General features: G+C 39.7%; 1 protein-coding gene across 4 annotated transcripts in view; it reads left to right on the top strand.

The window, feature by feature from the left end:
- The window catches only part of Dcaf1 (DDB1 and CUL4 associated factor 1), a 72,199-nt gene that overhangs the window by 49,667 nt on the left and 2,517 nt on the right, over nucleotides 1-20,015 (top strand). For 3 of the 4 annotated variants that reach the window (XM_010625369.2, XM_010625368.2, XM_010625367.3), the window contains exons 18-24: nucleotides 2,301-2,534; nucleotides 3,038-3,131; nucleotides 3,787-3,891; nucleotides 4,417-4,490; nucleotides 5,073-5,174; nucleotides 11,275-11,283; nucleotides 15,082-15,334. In XM_010625369.2, coding sequence (XP_010623671.1) covers nucleotides 2,301-2,534; nucleotides 3,038-3,131; nucleotides 3,787-3,891; nucleotides 4,417-4,490; nucleotides 5,073-5,174; nucleotides 11,275-11,283; nucleotides 15,082-15,334 — 871 coding nt within the window. The remainder of the gene's footprint in view (nucleotides 1-2,300; nucleotides 2,535-3,037; nucleotides 3,132-3,786; nucleotides 3,892-4,416; nucleotides 4,491-5,072; nucleotides 5,175-11,274; nucleotides 11,284-15,081; nucleotides 15,335-20,015) is intronic. The other variant, XM_019207657.2, reaches the window with a different exon arrangement.

The raw sequence follows: 20,015 nt of genomic DNA, 5'->3' as shown, positions 1-20,015 counted from the left end.
TAAGAGGGTCATAGCCTATAGTTAGGACCTTTGGCTTTTCCTTTGAGTAAGAGGAAGACAGTGGAAGATTATCAGAAGACATGTAATAGAATGTAAAATTTCCCATAGTGTGATTCTTTTTTTGTTTTGCTTTGTTTTTTGTTTTTTGTTTTTGGTACCGGGATTGAACTCAGGACCTTGTGCTTACAAGGCAGGCCTGGTGTCCACTGAGCGAAATCCCTGCCTCTCCCATAGTGTGATACTGATTTTTTTATGAGAGGCAAGAAGCAGCCTTCCAGGTAGGAAGATGTACCACCTGACACATGGGAGGAACAATGGGGCTGGGCCCATGTAGGTATGCAGAGATGATAAACAGTGGGCCTGAACTCTGTAGTCCGGGGCACACCAAGCTTGAGAGTCTTATTAGACATTCAGTAGGGAATGGGGAATTGAATATACAAGTTGGGTGTTTAGGAGAAAGGTCTGGGATGGGAGATATGTGAGTTATCTACATGATGATAGTATTTAGAGTCATGAGCTTGGATGAGATCAAGAGGGCTAGAGAAGAGAGAGGAAGGAAGATATAACCCCACCATGTACCAGTGTGTAGGATTTGGTACATGAAGAGGTACTGGGAAAGACGACCAGGCAGAGTGGCCATAAGGCAGAATGAAATCAAAGAAAAAGTGTTGCCCTAGAAGCCAACAGAAGACTTTATTTTAAGAAAGGATTGATCAGTTGGTCAGAAACTGCTGAGGAGTTGAATAAGATGAGAACTAAGAGGAGACTTAACGATTTAACAATGTAGAGGCTGTTGTTAATCATGTCAAGAAATATTTTTGTACACTGGTGGGGTAAAAACCTAGTTTTAGAGCAAAAACAGGAGAGAAAGGGACACACTGAATATAGACAATTCTTTTGAAGCATTTTTGCTGAAGTTGGATAACAACTTTGGGAAAATATGGGGTGGTCAATTTAGGGATGATTTATCCCCAATATTTTATTTGAAAATATTCAAATGTACAGAAAAATTGAAAAAGTAGTACATGTATTCACTGTCTAGATTCATTAGTTCTGACATATTTTCACATATTTTTGGTGTGTGTGCATTTTTAAGTCATCTGAAAGTTGCAAATACAAACATGACATTTTTATCTCTACATTTTGTAGCATGTTGCCTAACAATATAGACTATTTTATTCATAACTACACTTAACCAGTTTAAGAAAATTATAGTAATTCCCAAATATCACTACTCTAGCTTTCCTAATTATCCCTGATGTACTTGGTTGCAAATGTTTGTTGTATTTTTGTTTTGCTTTTCAACCAGGATCCAGTCAAGATTCATATATTGTGTTTGGTTGTGGTATCTTACTAATGTTTTAAAGCCAACAGTTTTCATGACAGTGTCTTTTGAAGAGACCAGGCTAGTTGTCATCTCTGGTCCCATGATCTGGATTTGTTTGTTTCCTTGTGGTATCTCCTTGTTTCTGTATTGAAGGAGGATTTTTCTTCTTTTTTTTTGTTGGGGGGAGGGTCTTTTGTTTTTTCTTTTTTGTGTGTGTGTGTATGTGTGTGTGTGTTTCTTTTTACAGCTTGGGCATACTGTAGCATCTCTAAGCTGATGAGAAAGATCTGGTCACTGTATGGGTTATATATTGTGGACTTCGGAAAGTTTTAGGATGGTGGGGCTACATTTTAAGGAGATTTTAAGGAGAAAAGATTTTAAGATTTTAAGGAGAAAAGTATTTCATTGATGACTTTTTTAAAGTAACTGGTAAGGGATAATATTCTATGTGTAATCATTGATCTGTGTGGAAGATTTCTCAATTTTAATGTTGGAAGCATTTTTTGTTTCATGAAAAGGGGAAGGAAAGACAACTAACTCTGTGTGTGTGTGTGTGTGTATGTCTGTTTCCCCCTCTCTTGTTGGAGGTTGATCCTAGGGCCTTGAGTGTACAAGGCAAAGGTTTTACCAGGGAGCTACACCCCTGAGCCCCTTGTTTTCTTTTAATCCCTAATTCAGTTTTATTTCTCATTTTACTTGTGGGAAAGGGATTTTTTTCAAACCTTAAATGGGAACTGAAGCACTTAAACTTTGCTTCGATAGATGTTATCTTCCTACTTGTTATTTTACAATATCAGAGCTTTTTAAATTTGGGGGATATTTGGTATATATGCTGCCAAAGCAAGCACTTTGGGGGATATTTGGAAAGCATTGGAGAAGTATTTATAATTATACAGTTTCTCTTTAAATTTGTCAGTAGATCAGTTGGTCTGATTTTTCTCTCTCTTCCCACCCACCCCCTTCTTCTCTAAAGATTTATGATATTCAGACTGGCAACAAGCTGTTGACTCTGTTTAACCCAGATCTTGCCAACAACTACAAGAGGAACTGTGCCACCTTTAACCCTACAGATGATCTTGTCTTAAATGATGGCGTCCTCTGGGATGTCCGTTCGGCACAGGCCATCCACAAGTTTGACAAATTCAACATGAACATCAGTGGAGTTTTCCATCCAAATGGACTGGAGATCATCATTAATACTGAGATTGTATCCTTTACATTTATGTCTGTCTTTCCATTTGTTATCTGGTTTGTTATGCAGAAATTGTTTGTTTTATGTTTTTATCAGTACTTTGAAGTATCCACATTGGTGGTGATGTGGTACTGTTCTTCGGTTTGAAATGGTAATGACTCTCTAGGAGACTGTTATCCTTATTGGTAAATACTGATGACTTCCACTAGTGTGTGTTTTTTTTCTAGAAGAGTGACCATATTCCTGTCACCTAATTCTCTGAGTATTGAATTGACTTTTATTTTGTTCAGAAGAATTTTATTTTTGTTCTGTAGAAATCAGTAGCTAGACCTAAGAAAGTGAAGTGCCACTGTTGGGAGGAAGGGAGCTCATGTAGCCTTTATGTATTTGAGAATACTTTAATATCAATTGACTTTTAAAGTATCAGTACATAGTAGGAGGAAACAATATTTCAGAATTTATGTGGTTAAATAAGAACTTTTATTTACAACAGCTTTCCTTGACTACTTTCCTTCTAGTGGGACCTTCGAACTTTCCACCTTTTACATACTGTTCCTGCCCTAGATCAGTGTCGTGTGGTGTTCAACCATACGGGGACAGTGATGTATGGAGGTAATAAGCTTTTTACTTTACTGTCTTTCACCCTACTTTGTCCCCTCACTTAATTGGATACTTCTTTTTTAGAAATAACTCTCTTGTGAAAGGCATTTGAAAGCTGTAACATAAAAGAAAATGTTAATACAAATGGTGACCAATGAGAAAATAAAATGTTGATTTAGAGTGAGAGGTAACTAACTTTAAAGATAATAAATAACTTTTTGTTGTTGTTGTTTGTGTTGAGAGACAGGGTCTCACATTGTAGGCTGGCCTCAAACTCATGATCTCCCTGCCTTAGTCTTCTGAGTGTTGGGATTATAGGCACGTGTCACCTACCATGTCTGGCTGAAGATAATCTTTTATTGAAAATTTCATGCAGTAATTTCTACATGTATCATTATGAACTTAAAAAGATTTGCATTGGTTGATTGTGATGTTGTAAACCTTCAGCTGTAACACTTGTTGGGTGTTAGATCAAGAGGTTGAGGAAATTGTTGGCCCCAGTAGGTTGGATATGAAAGGAGCATACTTTGAGAGGAATTAACTAGGTGCAGAGTAAACTTATTTACAGAGAAACTCACTGAAATCTTACTAGGATTTTCTGTGCTTGTGAATATAGTATGTTTTTTGTTCTTAATAGTGTTTCATTGCTACCCTTTTCCCCAACTAGCTATGTTGCAGGCTGATGATGAAGATGACTTAATGGAAGAGAGGATGAAAAGCCCTTTTGGGTCATCCTTCCGAACATTTAATGCAACTGACTATAAACCTATTGGTAAGCATACAGGGGCAAGCACTATTGTTTTTTCAAACAATAGTCTTGCTGCTCTTTTTTTTTTTTTAAGGTTCTCCATCTTCTAGGAGGATTGTAATTTTTTGATGAAGAGTAAAGGACTTAAGGGAATATTTATGGGCAGTCATCTTAAATTTTTGTAGAGGAAAAGCAGGTTTTATCATTATTATTTTTATTTTGTGTTTTGCTGTGTTGGAGATTGAACCCAGGCCCTTGGTCACACCTGGCAAACACTTCCATTGAGCTACATCCCCAGTACTTTTAACATTTTTATTACTTTTTTTTTTTTTTTTTTTGGTGGAATTGAGGATTGAACCCAGGACTTTGGCACTGAGCTGTATCCCCAGCTCTTTTTTATTTTGAGATAGAGTCTCCAAACATGTAATCTTTCTGCCCTAGCCTCCCAGAGTGCTGGAATTTCAGGCGTGTATCACTACATCTGGAAAAATACAAGTTTTAAGGTTGAAGCAGTAGTTTAATTCTGAGCCTTGTCTCATTGTTTTTCAGCAACCATTGATGTGAAGCGAAACATCTTTGACCTGTGTACAGACACCAAAGACTGCTATCTTGCTGTCATTGAGGTAAAGGGCCTTTGCAGAGGCCCTCCTGTTTTGTTCTGATGTTTTTGAATAATTTTAAAGTTATATTACAGACATTTTATGTGGTATCATATATGTTCTAAAGTTCATAAGACTCCTCATAATAATCACTGATGACTGGGCCGGGGATTTAGCTCAGTGGTTCCGCCTCCTGCCTTGCAAGCACAGGACCTGAGTTCAATCCCTGATACCAAAAAAAAAAAAATCACTGATGATCTACTCAAATGTTAGGATTCTGTAGATACACGGTACAAGAAAAATAGTAAGAAAATTTCAATATAAAACAGTGTAGATAATTCTGTTTCACACTGTTATCTATCCCTCTGTTGGAGTCTGGACCACTCACAAGAGCAAGACTAATTTGTGCATCACCCTCACTATAAAAGCCTTCCTGTCCTGTATTTCTTTCCGTCTGTGTCCTAGTTATAGAATTTTCAGAGATAGCTCAAAAATTCTATGTATTGGAAGCTTTGACAGTTCCTTAACTTGGGTACCAGTTAGAGCTGAGTTATGGATGCGGTCCTTCTGATGCTCCTTGTGAACTAACTGGCTGTTTTATTCCAGAATCAAGGCAGCATGGATGCCCTAAACATGGACACAGTATGCCGGCTGTATGAAGTGGGCAGGCAGCGTCTTGCAGAAGATGAAGATGAAGAGGAGGACCAGGTCAGTGATATTTGAGATTTCTTTCTGCTGAATAATGCTTCATAGAGGTTATGTTCTTCTGCTTTTTGCTAGATAGGGCTTGAAACATCAGCCTTTGCAATGTGTTGCTATATCTGAGATGCCTGTCTTGTACCTAAAACTTAGAAGAAAGAGGATTTTGTTATTATAAGACTTTAATCAGTACTTGACTATCCCAAGAGTTTGTAGGTTAATTTACAGTTCAGCAATTTCTGATTTTTGATTCAGAGATTTAGTTTCTTTTCTCAGTATTAGTACCCTGTTCTGCCTCAAGATAAGCAGCCCCCGTATTCCCAATGTGAATATAAATCAAGAAAGTCACTCTACTGGAGATGGATTGTAGAAATGGATTAATCTTTGAAAGGTTTTGCTTTGTGTTTTCTGTTGTATAGCATAGTCCATTTTCACGGTAGTAAGAGTGGAACTTATAAGTAAAAAGCTTTTAATGCATTTGAGAATTAAATATACATAAAATATGAGTAGTTACTACAATGTACCAGTTTTACCTTTTCCTCTTCCAAGGTGATTTAAATTTGTGGTTACATTATGGTATGTGTTTGCCTGTGTGGTGTCAGTGTCAGATCTGAAGAGCTTCTCAGACTTCTGAGTTTCAGGTCTGCTGGGCTCACACCTCATTCTTGTTCCAGGTTTATACTCCTGGCCAGATTATTTTGTCTAATTTTGTAAGTATTGTTGAGTAATATAAAGTTGAAATTGAATGACTAGCCCTCTGACTTTTTCCTGGTGTAGGTATTAATGCAGGTAAAATGTTTTTTCCAGATCTTGAATTCATTTCCTTTGTTTTTTTCTCCTCCGATATTATTTAGTCCTGGTTCTTCATCTTCCCTCTTTAAGGGCACAGAGGTACACTAGGTGAGGAGAGGAATGCCGTAGGAAGTGAGCCTCCCTCTGCATTGCTGTAGCTCAGGCCCTCATCCCTCCCCAGCCTTGGTTTGGTGTTACTGGGATTGAATTCAGGGCCCCTTGCATGCTAGGCTAGCACTTTACTGATGAGCTGCATCCTTGGCACCCTCCCTTTTCCCCCTTATATCTTTAAAAATTTGAGACAGTGTCTCCCTAAATTGCCACATTGGACTTGAACTTACTATTCCCCTGCCTAGTCTCCCAAGTAGCTGCAGTTACAGGCATGTAACTCCATGCCTGGCTCTCCCCAGCTTTTTGGTGAATCATGCTCAGTGGTTAGGGCTAACGAAATAGCTTTTGTTAGTGTCTTTTCTAAACAGCATGCACTTAACATTTTATCTTTTTTTTGAGACAGGATCTTGCTTTGTAGCCCAGGTTGACCTCAAACTCACTGCAATCCTCCTGCTTCATCCTCCTCAGAGCTGGGATTGAAAGTTTGCACCACTATGCCTGGCTTAAAACAGTATTGTAAAAGCAAGAAAAAAACCTTTTAAGGATTTTAAGGATTTAGCTCAGGGGCACTACACCTGCCTTGCAAGGGCAAAGTCTTAAGTTCGATCCTCAGTACCACAAAAAAACCCTAAAATACATAAAACAAAAAAACACTTTTGTTCCCAGTATTTGGAGTTGAACCCAAGGTCTTCACAAAGCTGCACTGAGCTAGCTAGCTACATCCACATCCGTAGCAACTAAAACATTTTTTTGTTTGGAGTCAGGGTGCTAAATTCAAATTTGTGATCCTCCAGCCTCAGCTTTCCGAAGTGCTGAGATTATAGGTATGTGCTGGCATGCCCAACTCTCAGCCTTTTTATTTTGAGACAGAGTCTCACTAAGTTGCCCAGACTGGCCTCTAACTTGCTATTTTCTGCCTCACCTTCCTTGATAGGTGGCGATATAGGCATGTGCCACTCTGCCAAAAGCAAAAAAAATTTGAAAATCATAATTTTTTTGGTGAAAATTAAAGGAATCATGTTTCTCTCTAATGGAGCTCAATATTAGTTAAGGAAGCTATTTGATTATGCTAGTTTGAGATTTAAGTGTGTGTTATACGGTTAGACTTATAAGTTATGAGCTTATAGCTTGTTCTCTAAATTGAATTGTTCTTTGAATACAGTATCACTTGTACATCAAAGATAATGATGCTGTATGCCTGAATCAGAAAGTTAAGCAGACACATGGCTCAAATTCTGTGTGTGTGTTCTTGGTTTCTGTTTCTGGTGGTATGTTCTGACCTAAGTGTGCTCAGAGATGATTCATATCCCTAGATTTTTTTTCTTTTTGGTCTTCCCCCCACCCCCTTTTTCTTTTTTGGTACCAGGAATTGAACTCCGGGCCTTGAGCTTGCCAGGCAGGTGCTATGCTGCTGAGTTACATTTCCAGTTTTTTTTTTTTTTTTGCAACAGTGTCTTACTATGTGTTCAAACTCACAGTGATCTTCCTGCCTCAGCCTCTCAAGAGCTAGAATTACAGACATGCACCATTCTTACCTATATCCATATATCTATATCTATATCTATATATCTGTCTATCTGTCCTAATCTGTTGTTTGGAGACAAGGTCTCCCTGAGTTGCCCAAGCTGGCCTTTTTTTTTTTTTGCAACAGTGTCTTACTATGTGTTCAAACTCACAGTGATCTTCCTGCCTCAGCCTCTCAAGAGCTAGAATTACAGACATGCACCATTCTTACCTATATCCATATATCTATATCTATATCTATATATCTGTCTATCTGTCCTAATCTGTTGTTTGGAGACAAGGTCTCCCTGAGTTGCCCAAGCTGGCCTTGAACTTGTAGTCTTCCTGCCTCAACCTCCTGAGTAGCTGGGATTACAGACATGACATGTACCACTATATTCGGCGCCAGAGAAGGGCTTCTGAATAGAGTGAGGAAATGAGACTCTGTGTGTGCGTGTGTGTGTGTGTATGTGTTTGGGGGGTGCTGGGGAACTTTTAGAGCTTTCAGTGGTAACAAACAGTTGGCTGTGACATGCATGCCATAGTTTTGCCACTATTGCTGTAGGATCAGGGCAGAGCCTTCTTTTGGGACCTGGCTACTGCTTGACCCAGAGATACTTTCCACAGTGGAATGTGGTCTTAGGGATAGTTTCTCACTCTATTGTCTCCCCTCACACATAGGTGAGCATTGCCATTGTCAGTGTTGGATTTCACAGAAATATTATTTTATAAAATATTTAAAATGATAGCCTTTTAGTTAGGGCTGGTAATACCAGCTACTCAGGCTGAGACAAGAGAATCATAAGTTCAAGCCCACTCTGGGCAGCTTAGGGACTGCAAGACTCTTATAAGGGGACTAGAGGTACAGCTTAGTGCAAAAGCCCTGAATTCAATCACCAGTATTGCAAAAGAAAAAATAAAGAAAATAAAAGCTGTATATTAAAGTCTTTAAAACATTATATTTACTCTAAAGGACATTTAGGCTCCAGAGTTTGAAACTGCTTTAACCAAATGCTGCTGGGGATTTCCTTTATTGCTTTCCAACTGTGTCTTGGTTTCTTGGTAAGCCAGCCAGTTTAAAGCTCACACAAGTTAGATAGGGTGAAAGGGACAGATCTTCATATGAATATGTGAGATTTATAATTGATTTGTGGCATGGGTTTTAATGTTTTCCTTTTTTATTTTTATTTTTTTTTAAGGGCTCAGGAGCTGAGACATGGTCTTACTATGTAGTCAGTCCTAGGTAGTCTTGAACTCACTATGTGGGCTGGCTTTGAACTCATGATCCTCTTGCCTCAAGACACCCCAGTGCTGGGATTATATATGTGTGTCACTATGTCTGGTTTAATGTTTTCTTGAGTGCTGTGTTATTTAACTTGTATTTGTTGCTTGTCTTTCTTGGTAACAAGAGTTTTAAGGTGGTAGTGGTTACCTTGAGTGAGTTTAGTAGTATCTGTCCTTTATTCTTGTGTCAGTTTGATACTTTACACTTCTCTCCCTTACTGCATACACTTTTTCACTTTAGTGTTCATGAAATAAGGTGTGATTAATACTTGAACAGTTATAGAATATGCAGTTGTGAAGCCATTGGTCCATACGTGGTAGCGGTACCTGTGGCTGGAAGCCCTTTTTGTCTTCTGTGAGTTTATTCATTACTACTGGGTATCACTTGTGTTTCAGGCTTCTTCAGTGTTGCACATTAAGCTAAGTCTGAAGGAAAGCTCAAGTTTAAGTTATTTATCAGTATCATTATCCCTGTTCCCACATTTTTGTGTTCATAAGGCAGTGGGGAGCGGTCTTTTAGGGCTCATCACTGGGTCCATGAGGCCTGAGGTCTGTCTTTGAGGAGAAAGTCAAGCTCAAAGGGGGCTAGAATTGTCCTTGGCCATTTGGAAACCCAGAAATACTCTGATCCAGTTTCATTCTTGCAGACATGGAACAGCAGGGGAGGCAAAGACACTGGGGAAAGGTTGGCTGGCTGTGGAAACAACAGACCATCATAAAGGGAAGAATTTAAGCATTTTCCTCTTGTCCTGTCCTCTCTGGGGGACTTTGATCAGGGAGGATTGATTGATTATGCTTCTATGGTTCTTTTTAACTTTTCCTTTTCAGTGGTCAAGGGAAAAAGACACTAGCAAGAGAAGAAGGTGGTAGAAGGACTTCTGATTCTTTAACTCTGAAGAGAAAATAGAGGCTGTGTTGACATGGTCAGCCAAGATTGAGAGGGACAGACTTAACAGAATCCCACCAAGTAGCTCTCAGGCTTGTTCTGCAGAAAAACCCAAATGCTTTCCAGATCTGAGGAGACTTTGGGGTCTACGTAGCTCTGTGAAGTGGGTAAACTAGCATTGCTTCTAGATTTTTCAGGATCTAGGTATGTTTCACTGCATACTGACACCACCATCCTCATTTGCTCATCCAATATATTTCATTTTTGAAGGACATTCAGGAGAGAAATGCTTTTCCCTTCACATCTTTGGCATTTTGATTTTTTGATTTAGAGAGGTTTTGGGTGGAATAATATCTATTATGAGTAAGTTTCCTTTGTGACCTTCATTGTTTTGATCCATGTTCCTCCTAGACTCATAAGAGTGGTGTTTTGCTATATTTACTACTGTATCTCCATGAGATTTCTTGACTGCCCCTTCATGTGCTAGCTTTTTTTAAAAACTCATTTTCCTTTGTATGCTTCATCTGCTTTTAAAACACTTTTCATTTTCATATCAGTTATTTGCTATTCAAAGTTTTGTCCTAGTATAGATACTGCTCTCTGGTCTTGTCAGATGTTCCTGGTATGACATGTATGGCTTAGGGATACAGGCACCTGTGGTCAACACCTTTAAATTTGCCTTTTCACCTTAGCAAAATAAACTCAGAACCATGAGTGACCAGCTGCCATCTGCTAAAGTGGCCCAACATAATGTACCTATAGAAAACAGTTGTTATTTAAAGAGGTTTGAAATATATTTTACATACATGAAAATAATTGCTTTTGCCTTTGTTTAAATAAGTTTAGATATTATTAATAAGATATAATGACCTGTATGACTATATTGATGAATGAAAATATGTAGAACACTGACAGCCATGCATACTTGGTTTCTGAGGCTGCTAGTCTGCCTGCATTTAGGCATTTGATGAGAGAGCATGGAGGTGTCAGTCACTTATCAAAGCTCATTATTCATGCAAAATATGGTAGGTGTATGTGTCAAGGTAGGGTGTGTGTGTGTGTGTGTGTGTGTGTGTGTGTGTGTGTGTGTGTGTGTGTGTGTGTGTGTGTGTGTGTGTGTGTGCTGAGAATTCAACCCAGGGGTTTCTCATTGAGCTCCCTTCCTCATTCTTACTTATTTTGAGATGGTCTAAATTGCTAAGTTGCCTAGACTGGGCTTGAGCTTAAAATCCTCCTGCCTCATTCTCCCTGAATGCTGGGATTACAGGCATGTACCACTATGCCTAGCTGTTTTTTGTTTTTTTATAATCTGTATTTTTAAGAATTCAGCCAACTTTGTTGGCTATAAAATCAAAAATTAGTAATGTTTATTTTTCCTAGATTTTTAAAAGTCAATATACTTCAGCTAATTATAGTAAACCTTAAATTTATAAAGAATTAATTCAACAAGGGAATAATGCTCTCTTTTTTCCACTTCATTTGGAATCTGGGACACATTGTGTGCTGTGCTTCCTGTGTGTTCTCTACTACTAGAAGCGGATGGTAAGAGTCCTTATTGATACCAGATAATAACTGCATCCCTGGCCAGGCCTGAAACTAATGACTCCAGGAAGGGTTCTTTCTTTTTTTTTTTTGAGACAGGGTCTTGCTGTGTAGCCCAGGCTGGCCTCAAACTCACAGCAATCCTCCTGCCTTAGCCCTCCCAAATGCTGGGAATAAGTATTTGCCACCATACCTTGCTGTTTTCACTGAAAAAATGAAAATGTATTTGAATTAGATTGTACCTCTATGGAGAGAAAAACGGAAGTGTTTATGATCCTGAAATGAATATGTAGTTTATTTTTTCCTTTTTATTATTTTTTAATTTTTTTGTGGTATAGGAAAGTAAACCCAGAGTCTTCGCATTGAGCTACATCCCAGACTCTTTTTTATTATTCTGAGACAGGGTCTTGCTAAGTCACTAAGTTGCCCAGTCTGGGCTTAAATTTGGGATTCTCAGCTTCCCAGAATGCTGGGATTATGGGTATGCACTACCACACCAGGCTTGAACCTGTAATTTTTAAGGATAGTACCAAGAACAAGTTTTAAAAGAGAGTTTCAATTCAGCAAATTATGACATGTTAAAGTGTCAAGACAGTAGGACCAATTTGAATCATTGTTATGAAAAGCTATACTACTTGGTCTATTGAAGTATGACCAGAAGCTTGATTTTCTAAGAGATTGGTTATATTTTGGAAGGAAGTACAGGCTAAAAGCTATTTCTCTTGAAAAACAGACATGGAAGAATAATTTTGAATAGTCTGGGAACAAATGGTGACTGAATTAAAACCAAATTATGAAAAAAAATAAAACAGTTTGGTGTAACAGAGAAGGTCAGTGGTAATACCTGGATTTACCTTTTTTGGTTCTGTCTTAAGGAATCTGAGTGGGGAGGATATAGTATTACAGAAAAGTAAAATAGAATTTCGGGGTATGTCACCTGCCATCTTGACATTGGTTCTAATTAGGAGTGCACTTCTACAGTTCCTAGGAGCCTTTCCAAAATTTACCTGCACAAAACTCATTCAGAAATGGCTTTATACACTCTGGGTGGGGTTAGGCATGTGTGTTTTGAAAAAAAAAAGTTTTCTCAGGTGATTCTGATTCACACCTAATTAAAAGTACCTCATTTAACAAGAAATTGGGATCAGAGGCTCAGTAAATGGTCATTGTTTTTCTTGCTTTGTGTCACAGAGCCTTTGGGAGTTTGTTTGCAGGGAATGGTAATGGGGATTAAACCCAGGCCTCACACATGCTAGGCCAGCACTACCACTGACTGAGCTACATCCCCAGCCCTTTTAAATTTTATTTTGAAGGAGGATTTTGCTAAATTCCCCAGTCTGGCCTTGAACTTTTGATCTTTCTGTCTCAGGAGTAGGTGGAATTATCAATGTGTATCTTGCCCTTGGGAGGTTTTGACCAGGAAAAGGATTAGTCCAAAGAGAGTTGGAGAGACTGGAGGCTGATGGGCAGAAAAAGAGTGCTACAGTTTAGTGCAGAGTAGATTGGAGGAAGTGCTGGGGATCCCAGAGAAACAGGTTAATTGGAAATGAAGTCAGAGAAGTAAATTCAGTTGTGAAATTATGGGGTTCTGGGTTTCTGTGCTGTGGATAGAGCTGTCAAATGACAGTTCAGCGTTTAGGAATTAGAGGACATTTGAGGGCAGAAAAATAAAAGTTGGAACCCCTATGCCTAGGGGAGATTTGGAAGAGACCAAGAACAACAAACTTAACAGTTTTGAACACATTGTATATGCCAGGTGCTTTCCACAGAGCTCATATACAGTACACCTACATTTTAAAAAAATATTCAAATCCTAATAGCAACTCTATAAAGATTAGTTAACTGCCCCAAAGTTAATCATCATGCTAATAGAGTTTGGGCTTAGTGGAGGCATCCCGGCCTTAGAACACCCCAGAGACTGCTATATTGTAGTGTGGGTAGACAGATTGTCAGGTGTGAGAGAGGGAGAGAGTAAATGAGCAAGTAAGTGAGCCAGTGGTAGCTGAGCACTTGGAGGCTAGGAACAGGTTTTGGCGAACCTTTTTGAAATTCTGTATAGGTGGGCCAGGTGTGGTGGCACACGCCTTTAATCCCAGCATTTGGGAGGCTAAAGCAGCAGGATTATTGCCAGTTTGAGGCCAGCTTGGGCTACATTTTGAGTTCTAGGCCACCCTCAACTACATAGCCAGTCTGTATCTCAAAACAAACAAAAAACCACAAACAAAAACACAACCATACAGGTGGAAGGAATTTGATGCCTATGTAGATTGAGAAGTCATTAAGTTTGGAGGAGCTGAACCTCTTCACTGGATACAAGTGTGAGAGGTTAGATAAGGGTAGGGTGGGGATATGAAAAGCACACTCAGTAATAGGCTCCCAGGGTGGACTAAAGCCCAGAGCAAGAGGGGGAAAGGGCCTCTTGGTTTCTTCTCAAGCCAGGGTTGAAGTGAGGTTTGGGACAAGATCTTTATGAGTGAGTTTGTATCAGTCAGCCTGTTCTCTGGAGGTGCTGTGTGGCCAAAGTAGTGGAATAGTGGTTTCAGACCACTACGTGTGTGTTCAGACATGCATGCACGCAAAATCTGGTATAGACATAAACTTGTAGTATTGCAATTGCTAAGTATTTAAAGGCATTACATTTTTGCACGTAGGTGGGAGAATTTATTGAAAACTTGAATCATTGCATCATACAGCAATTCAGAAGTATATTGTTGGCTCTAAAATTATTAGAGGTCCAGAAGTAGAGGTACTCTGCTGAATAAGTCTAGTTTTTACAGCTGATAAGTACTGGTACCTGGGAAAGTGCATGTGTGTATGTAAATTGTATGTGTGTATATAAGATTTTGACAAACTCGAGGGTACACTAGGGAACAACGTTTTGATTAGCAGGCAGTAACTTTAATATGAAAAAAATTTTTTTGCTTATATTGAGTTTGTTGTGTCTTGATTTTAATTAGGTCTCTTTATTAAAGGGATTTTATATTATTGTAGGAATTAGGAATTAGAATCTTCTTGCTGTTGGTAAGGCTGAGAGTTGATGTTTGAGCAGAAAAATACCTAAAATATTGGCTATATTTAGGAATGTCTGTCATCTTTATTAAAGTTGAGTTGTCTTTGTCTCCTTCCCATTTGAAGGGAAACAGTTTTGAATCCAATGCAAAGTTGAAATGTATAGAAGATTTACAAGCCCAGGGTATCAAGAAAAAGTTCAGTTTTGGTTCCTTTGGAAGTTGTCCTAAGAATACAAGGATAAATGGTTTGCATAGCATACTTTTTTTGGCGGGGAAATGCAGGATTATCTTGTAAGCCTGTTTTGCTAGAATGTTCAAATGAAATGTGGATGATGGCACTATTAAGGAGTTTGCCCACGTGCTCTGTTAGAAGACTGAAGTGTGCTCAAAGGAATTAGATTTAGTGACAACAGCAGCTGCGTTCTTCATCTGTTTTGTTAAAACATCACTTTTTAGATTCCAGGTAAAAGCTTTTCCAGTGTTCACTTGCTTTGGTTAATAGAAGACAGTTCTCTTGGGCTCCTCTAAAGCAAATTGTCTATTTCTTTGGATAAGATCTGCATGGCCATTACTGCTTTTATGGAGTGAACAGTAATCCTTGTTTGAGGGTTGCTGTGAATGACTTGTGGGATATGGGCATGCCTGTCTCAGTCATCACTGACTAGTCTGGCTGGCCCACAAACCCTGTGCTAATCTAGATTACCACCCTTTGGGCAACAATCACCATGTGGCCAACATGGGTTAAGCCTCTGTGTTTGTCCTAATGGGCCTGATGCTCTCTTACCAGGAAGAGGAAGAACAGGAGGAAGAGGATGATGATGAAGATGATGACGACACTGATGATTTAGATGAACTTGACACTGACCAGTTGCTGGAGGCGGAACTGGAGGAGGATGACAATAATGAGAACGCAGGAGAGGATGGGGACAATGACTTCTCTCCCTCTGATGAGGAGCTAGCAAACCTTCTAGAGGAGGGAGAGGATGGGGAGGATGAAGATTCTGATGCAGACGAGGAAGTGGAACTGATCCTGGGGGACAGTAAGTATAGGGCAGAGTTTGGGCTGAGCCTTGGCACACAGGGAAAGGGTTCCTCTTGTGCCACCCTGACTCAGAGCAGCTGTACTCTGATTCTGTGACTGTTGATCAAGCACTTGGGTTCCCTAAGGAAAAGCTTTGTCATATTGCTCATCCCCTGCTTTTCTATCAGATTGTAACTGCAGTCTGTCATCTCTTCCCCTTAAAGCAGAGGTTGGCAACCTATTCTCTGTGGGACAGAGGGTCTCTGTATAGCCCTCAGCTCTTTTTCTAGTGAGAGAGCCATGATGGACAAAACTTAACAGTTTTGAAAAATGTCCTTATTTAAAAAATTGGAGGTGGGTTTATAATTTGTTAGCTCCTGCTCTAGAGGATCAGCTTTAGGATTGAAAGGCCACAACATCTGTTCTCCAAGGCACAGGGCTAGAATCTGTTAAAAATAGTTTCTCATAGGAGTTAAGTCACAAAGAAATTAAATCCTTTTTGAGAAGGAACCCTTTCTTGTGTACTATGGTGAATCCCCCCTCCAGGGGAGGCCATGGAACCAGTGCTTCTCTTTGGCATCTGTTTTGTTCACTCCCCCGTTCCAAATTTTGAAAAACACTAATTTTTCTAGTACTTTCAGCTTTCTAAAGTCACTTCTCCTGCCTATGTTGATGAATCCTGAATAAATCTCACTTACAGTTTTAAGATTCTGCAAGCTCTGCCCCAGTACACTTGCATGCCTCAGGGTGGCATACTCATCTTTACCATGATAGGCCAGCTGTGGACAGATTCATGCGCTAGCTATGATCCTGGCTGTTTGTGGTACTACTCTGCCTGACGGGAGTAATACCTGTGAGATCCAGTCATGTTCATGTAGCTATGTACTAACCTAATAGCATTCTCACAGTCATGGTAGGTATGTCTAATTTATGCCATTAATCACGTGGCTAATTCCGTTGTGATGGACTAGACCCAAGAAATGCCAGGTGTGTTTGTGTATGTGTGCATGCATGCATGTATATGAGTCACAGTACTGTTGCCCAAGCTGGACTTGTCTGGCTAGGAGAGTCTTTTTTTTTTTTTTTTTTTTTTTTTTTTTGGGTGTTTTTTTTTTTTTTTTTTTTTTTTTTTTTTTTCCGGTACTGGGGTTCAAACTCAGGACCTTGTGCTTACCAGGCAGGCACTGTGCCACTGAGCCACCGAGCTAAATCCCTAGCCCAGGAGAGTCTTTAATTAACATAGTAAGTCCTTGGGCTGGGAATTTAGCCCAGTGGTACTGCTGCCTGCCAGGCAAGCGCAAAAACCAGAGCTTGATCCCCGGTAACAAAACAAAACAAAAAACAAGAAACATAAAAAGTCCTCTTCCAGAGTTGTTTTTGAGGAAGCTTTTAAGGGGGGAAGGGATGCTTTATATCTGCCCACTTGCAGTTTATGAACTTCTATTTTCTAAATGTTGAGGTGATTCAGTAGATTAGTAGTCTTAAACCGTAATCAGAAAGCCCAGGTAAGAGGGACTAAGGGGCAAGGGACACAGCAGATTTACCAAACGTTTTTATCCTATGGGAATAGTGAGATGTAGGAAACAAGTTACATCTCCTTTCAGTTGTAAGTAGTTAGGCAAGTTCAAATGGTAGGACAGCTAGCAGTGGTGCCTGGGCATAAAGGAGTGTCACTTTTTTCTTTTTTTTAAAGAATCACAAAATTTTACCAAATTATAGGATTTATAGAAGTTTTCAGAAAAGCTATACAAAATGATCACAACTGTTTTGAAATAGAGAATCTATACTTGACATTAAATTCACAGTGTTATTAGGGAAAGTTTTGACTCCTCTTCCCCAGTCATTCATTGCACATGCTGATCCACATCCACCCCTGTGACGTTCATTTAATATTCCTATTTTGGTTCAGGCAGTCAAGCTCATCCATCCACAGTGTCTAAATTAAAGTTACACTTGGCTAAAGAGCATAGACTGAGGAACTGGTTGGCTACTTTTCGCCAATGCAGGTAGATCACCATACAGAGAGGAAGCCAGGTATGTTAGCTCATGTCTGTAATCCTAGCAATCTAGGAGGCTGAGTTAGGAGTATTGCAGGTTCAAACCCAGCTAGGCCAACTTGATGATTTAAGACTCTTTTGTTTCAAAAATAAAAAATACAGAGATGGCTGGGGATGTATCAATGAGAAGGCCCTGTGTTCAGTCCTCAGTACTACCAAAAAAAAAAAAAAAAAAACAAAAAGCCTATAAATTTACCACCTCCTCTGTCAAAAGCACAATAAAGAAAACTGCCCCACTCTAATCCTGACAACAAGCCTTCAGTCACAGTGCTGCATACTTAAACCTTGATGGGAGCAGCAAATAATTCCTGTAATTCAGATGATACTTCTAGCCTCTTCTCTTACCCAGTGACTTGGGACAAGACATAGATTTGTTCATGTGCAGTTAATCACCAAAGACTATAGATATCTGAGCTTTTATTCTCTAATGTTTCTAAGACTGTCCATTACCTGCTCCTCTTCTCTTACCCAGTGACTTGGGACAAGACATAGATTTGTTCACGTGCAGTTAATCACCAAAGACTATAGATATCTGAGCTTTTATTCTCTAATGTTGCTAAGACTGTCCATTACCTGCAAAGGAAAAGGAAAGAAGTTTTGGCAGAACAGGAAAAGTAATGCACACTTGTTGTTGAGATCAGTTTAAACATTATTCATGGCACACAGGTTTAGTCCATGTTAGAGCTATTTGAAGGCTTGGGTGGCATTGGTATTACGCTCTGTTAAGTTATTTGCTAAGAGGTCACTCAGGTTAGGAACACTTAATAAAGCCTGGATCCATAGCAGAACTGTATGGATGGGCCGTGGTAAGGATCATTCGGCTTTCAGAGCAGCTCAATATATTCTTCCCAAATTGTCTACATTAGGAAGATATCTTAGTCATAAAATACATGTTAGATTTTGCCCTTGAGTATTCTTCTAGGAAGGAATAGTTGAAATTTACAAGTCCTTCCGTTAAAGGGGGAATCTTGAGGAGTAGCAGTGACAATATGAAGTTAATGTGTGCTGCTGTCATATGATTCTGCTTTAATGCCAGTTACTGGTCTTGTCAGCAAATACTGCATTCATTCCCTCCATCCTGAGGGGCAGCCTGGTCATCTTGTCAGATCCTGAGCTTGTCTTGGTGTCATTACAATGTTTCCATTATTTGTGTCTCTGTCTCATTCCCCATCCATCCCTCATGTACTCCGCACCGCCCCCAAGTTGAACCAGGGCCTTTGCACTGAGCTATATCCCTAGCACCCCTCTCCCTATTTTTAAAATTCTGAGACAGGGTTTACGTTGCCCATTGCCTAGGCTGGGCTTGAATTTGAGATCTTCCTGACTCAAGCATCTAGAGTGCTGTGATTACAGATGTATGCCTCCATGTGCAACTTCCATAATTTGAATATAAAGCCTCCCACTTTGGTACAATTACTGCCTCCTTTAGCTGTTTAGGAAATTCTTTCTCTCAAGTAAAACAATCTGGATATAAGAAATTCTTTCTCTCAAGTAAAATAATCTGGAAAACTAATGGCCCATCCCCCTCCTTTATTGTGGTACTGGGACTGAACCCAGGGCCTTGTACATGGTAGACAGGTGCGCTAAAGTTCCCCAGGGTGGCCTTAAACTGGAATCCTCCTGTTTTGGTCTTCCAAACAGCTGGGATTACAGATGTGTGCCTTTGCACCTTATTTGGAAAACTTTAATTCTGTGAGAATGTTACTTTAACATAGGTGCAAATATTTATTGTATAATGGATGACATCTTGTCATTTCAGCTTGCCTCTAGAATTGAGGTGGCGATGCAGAAGTGGCATCTGAAGGGTACACTTTATTGCTTTTTCACTATGTCTTACAGGAGATCCATAGAAGCTGAGGAGATATAGTCAACAGACAGAGGATCTTGACATCCTTGGTTTGCTAGTGTTTTCCCTCCTAATCATCTGGATCAGTATCTCTTAACCTTTTTGAGCTTGTGGAGCCCTTTAAGGATATGATGCAAGCCTTAGAAAACCATAGGTGTTGGCTCCTGCAGGGACCCAGTGATTTTAGAATCAGAACCTTAGTCCTAGGTACAGAAGCACCTTGACTCTAGGGTCTTTGTGTCTCTGCTTGTTGACCACCCCATCCATAAAAAAACCCAAACCCTGTTTGTTGTAAGCAACAGGTTAGATACTTCAGGGGCTATTCTCCCTGGTACTGGGGATTGAACCTCGGCCTTTGCACTGAGCTACATCTCCCCCCACCCCCACCATGTGATTTGGAGACAAGAGTCTTGCTAAGTCACTATGTTACCTAGGCAGGATTTGAACTTGTCCTGTCTCAGCCTCCCAGAGTGTAAGGATTACAGGTGTGCACTATCATACTCAGCTAGGGATTGATTATAATAGATTGCCTTTCCCGTTAAGGCCTTTCAAAATGGAGTTTCCGTATAGGGTCTGGGATTGAATCACTTCTACATGTGGAAAGAGGAAAGATAAAGGAAGAAGCCTTCCTGATCACAAGGTGGGGAGTCTGTTCAAGCTGTAAAAGTTCTCAATCTGTGATCTTCACAAAGCTGCATTTGTAGGCCTTCATACTAGGGATGGAATCCTTGGTCACCTGCATGCCAGGCAAGTACTGTTATCAAGGAGCTACACCCTCAGCCCTTGATGGTTATATA

This window comes from Fukomys damarensis, unplaced genomic scaffold (genome assembly GCF_012274545.1).
Source record: "Fukomys damarensis isolate Sample0158 unplaced genomic scaffold, DMR_v1.0_HiC HiC_scaffold_37, whole genome shotgun sequence".
NCBI lineage: Eukaryota > Metazoa > Chordata > Mammalia > Rodentia > Bathyergidae > Fukomys > Fukomys damarensis.
The sequence above is the reverse complement of the archived record's forward strand: the minus strand, read 5'-3'. Positions and strand labels throughout refer to the sequence as shown.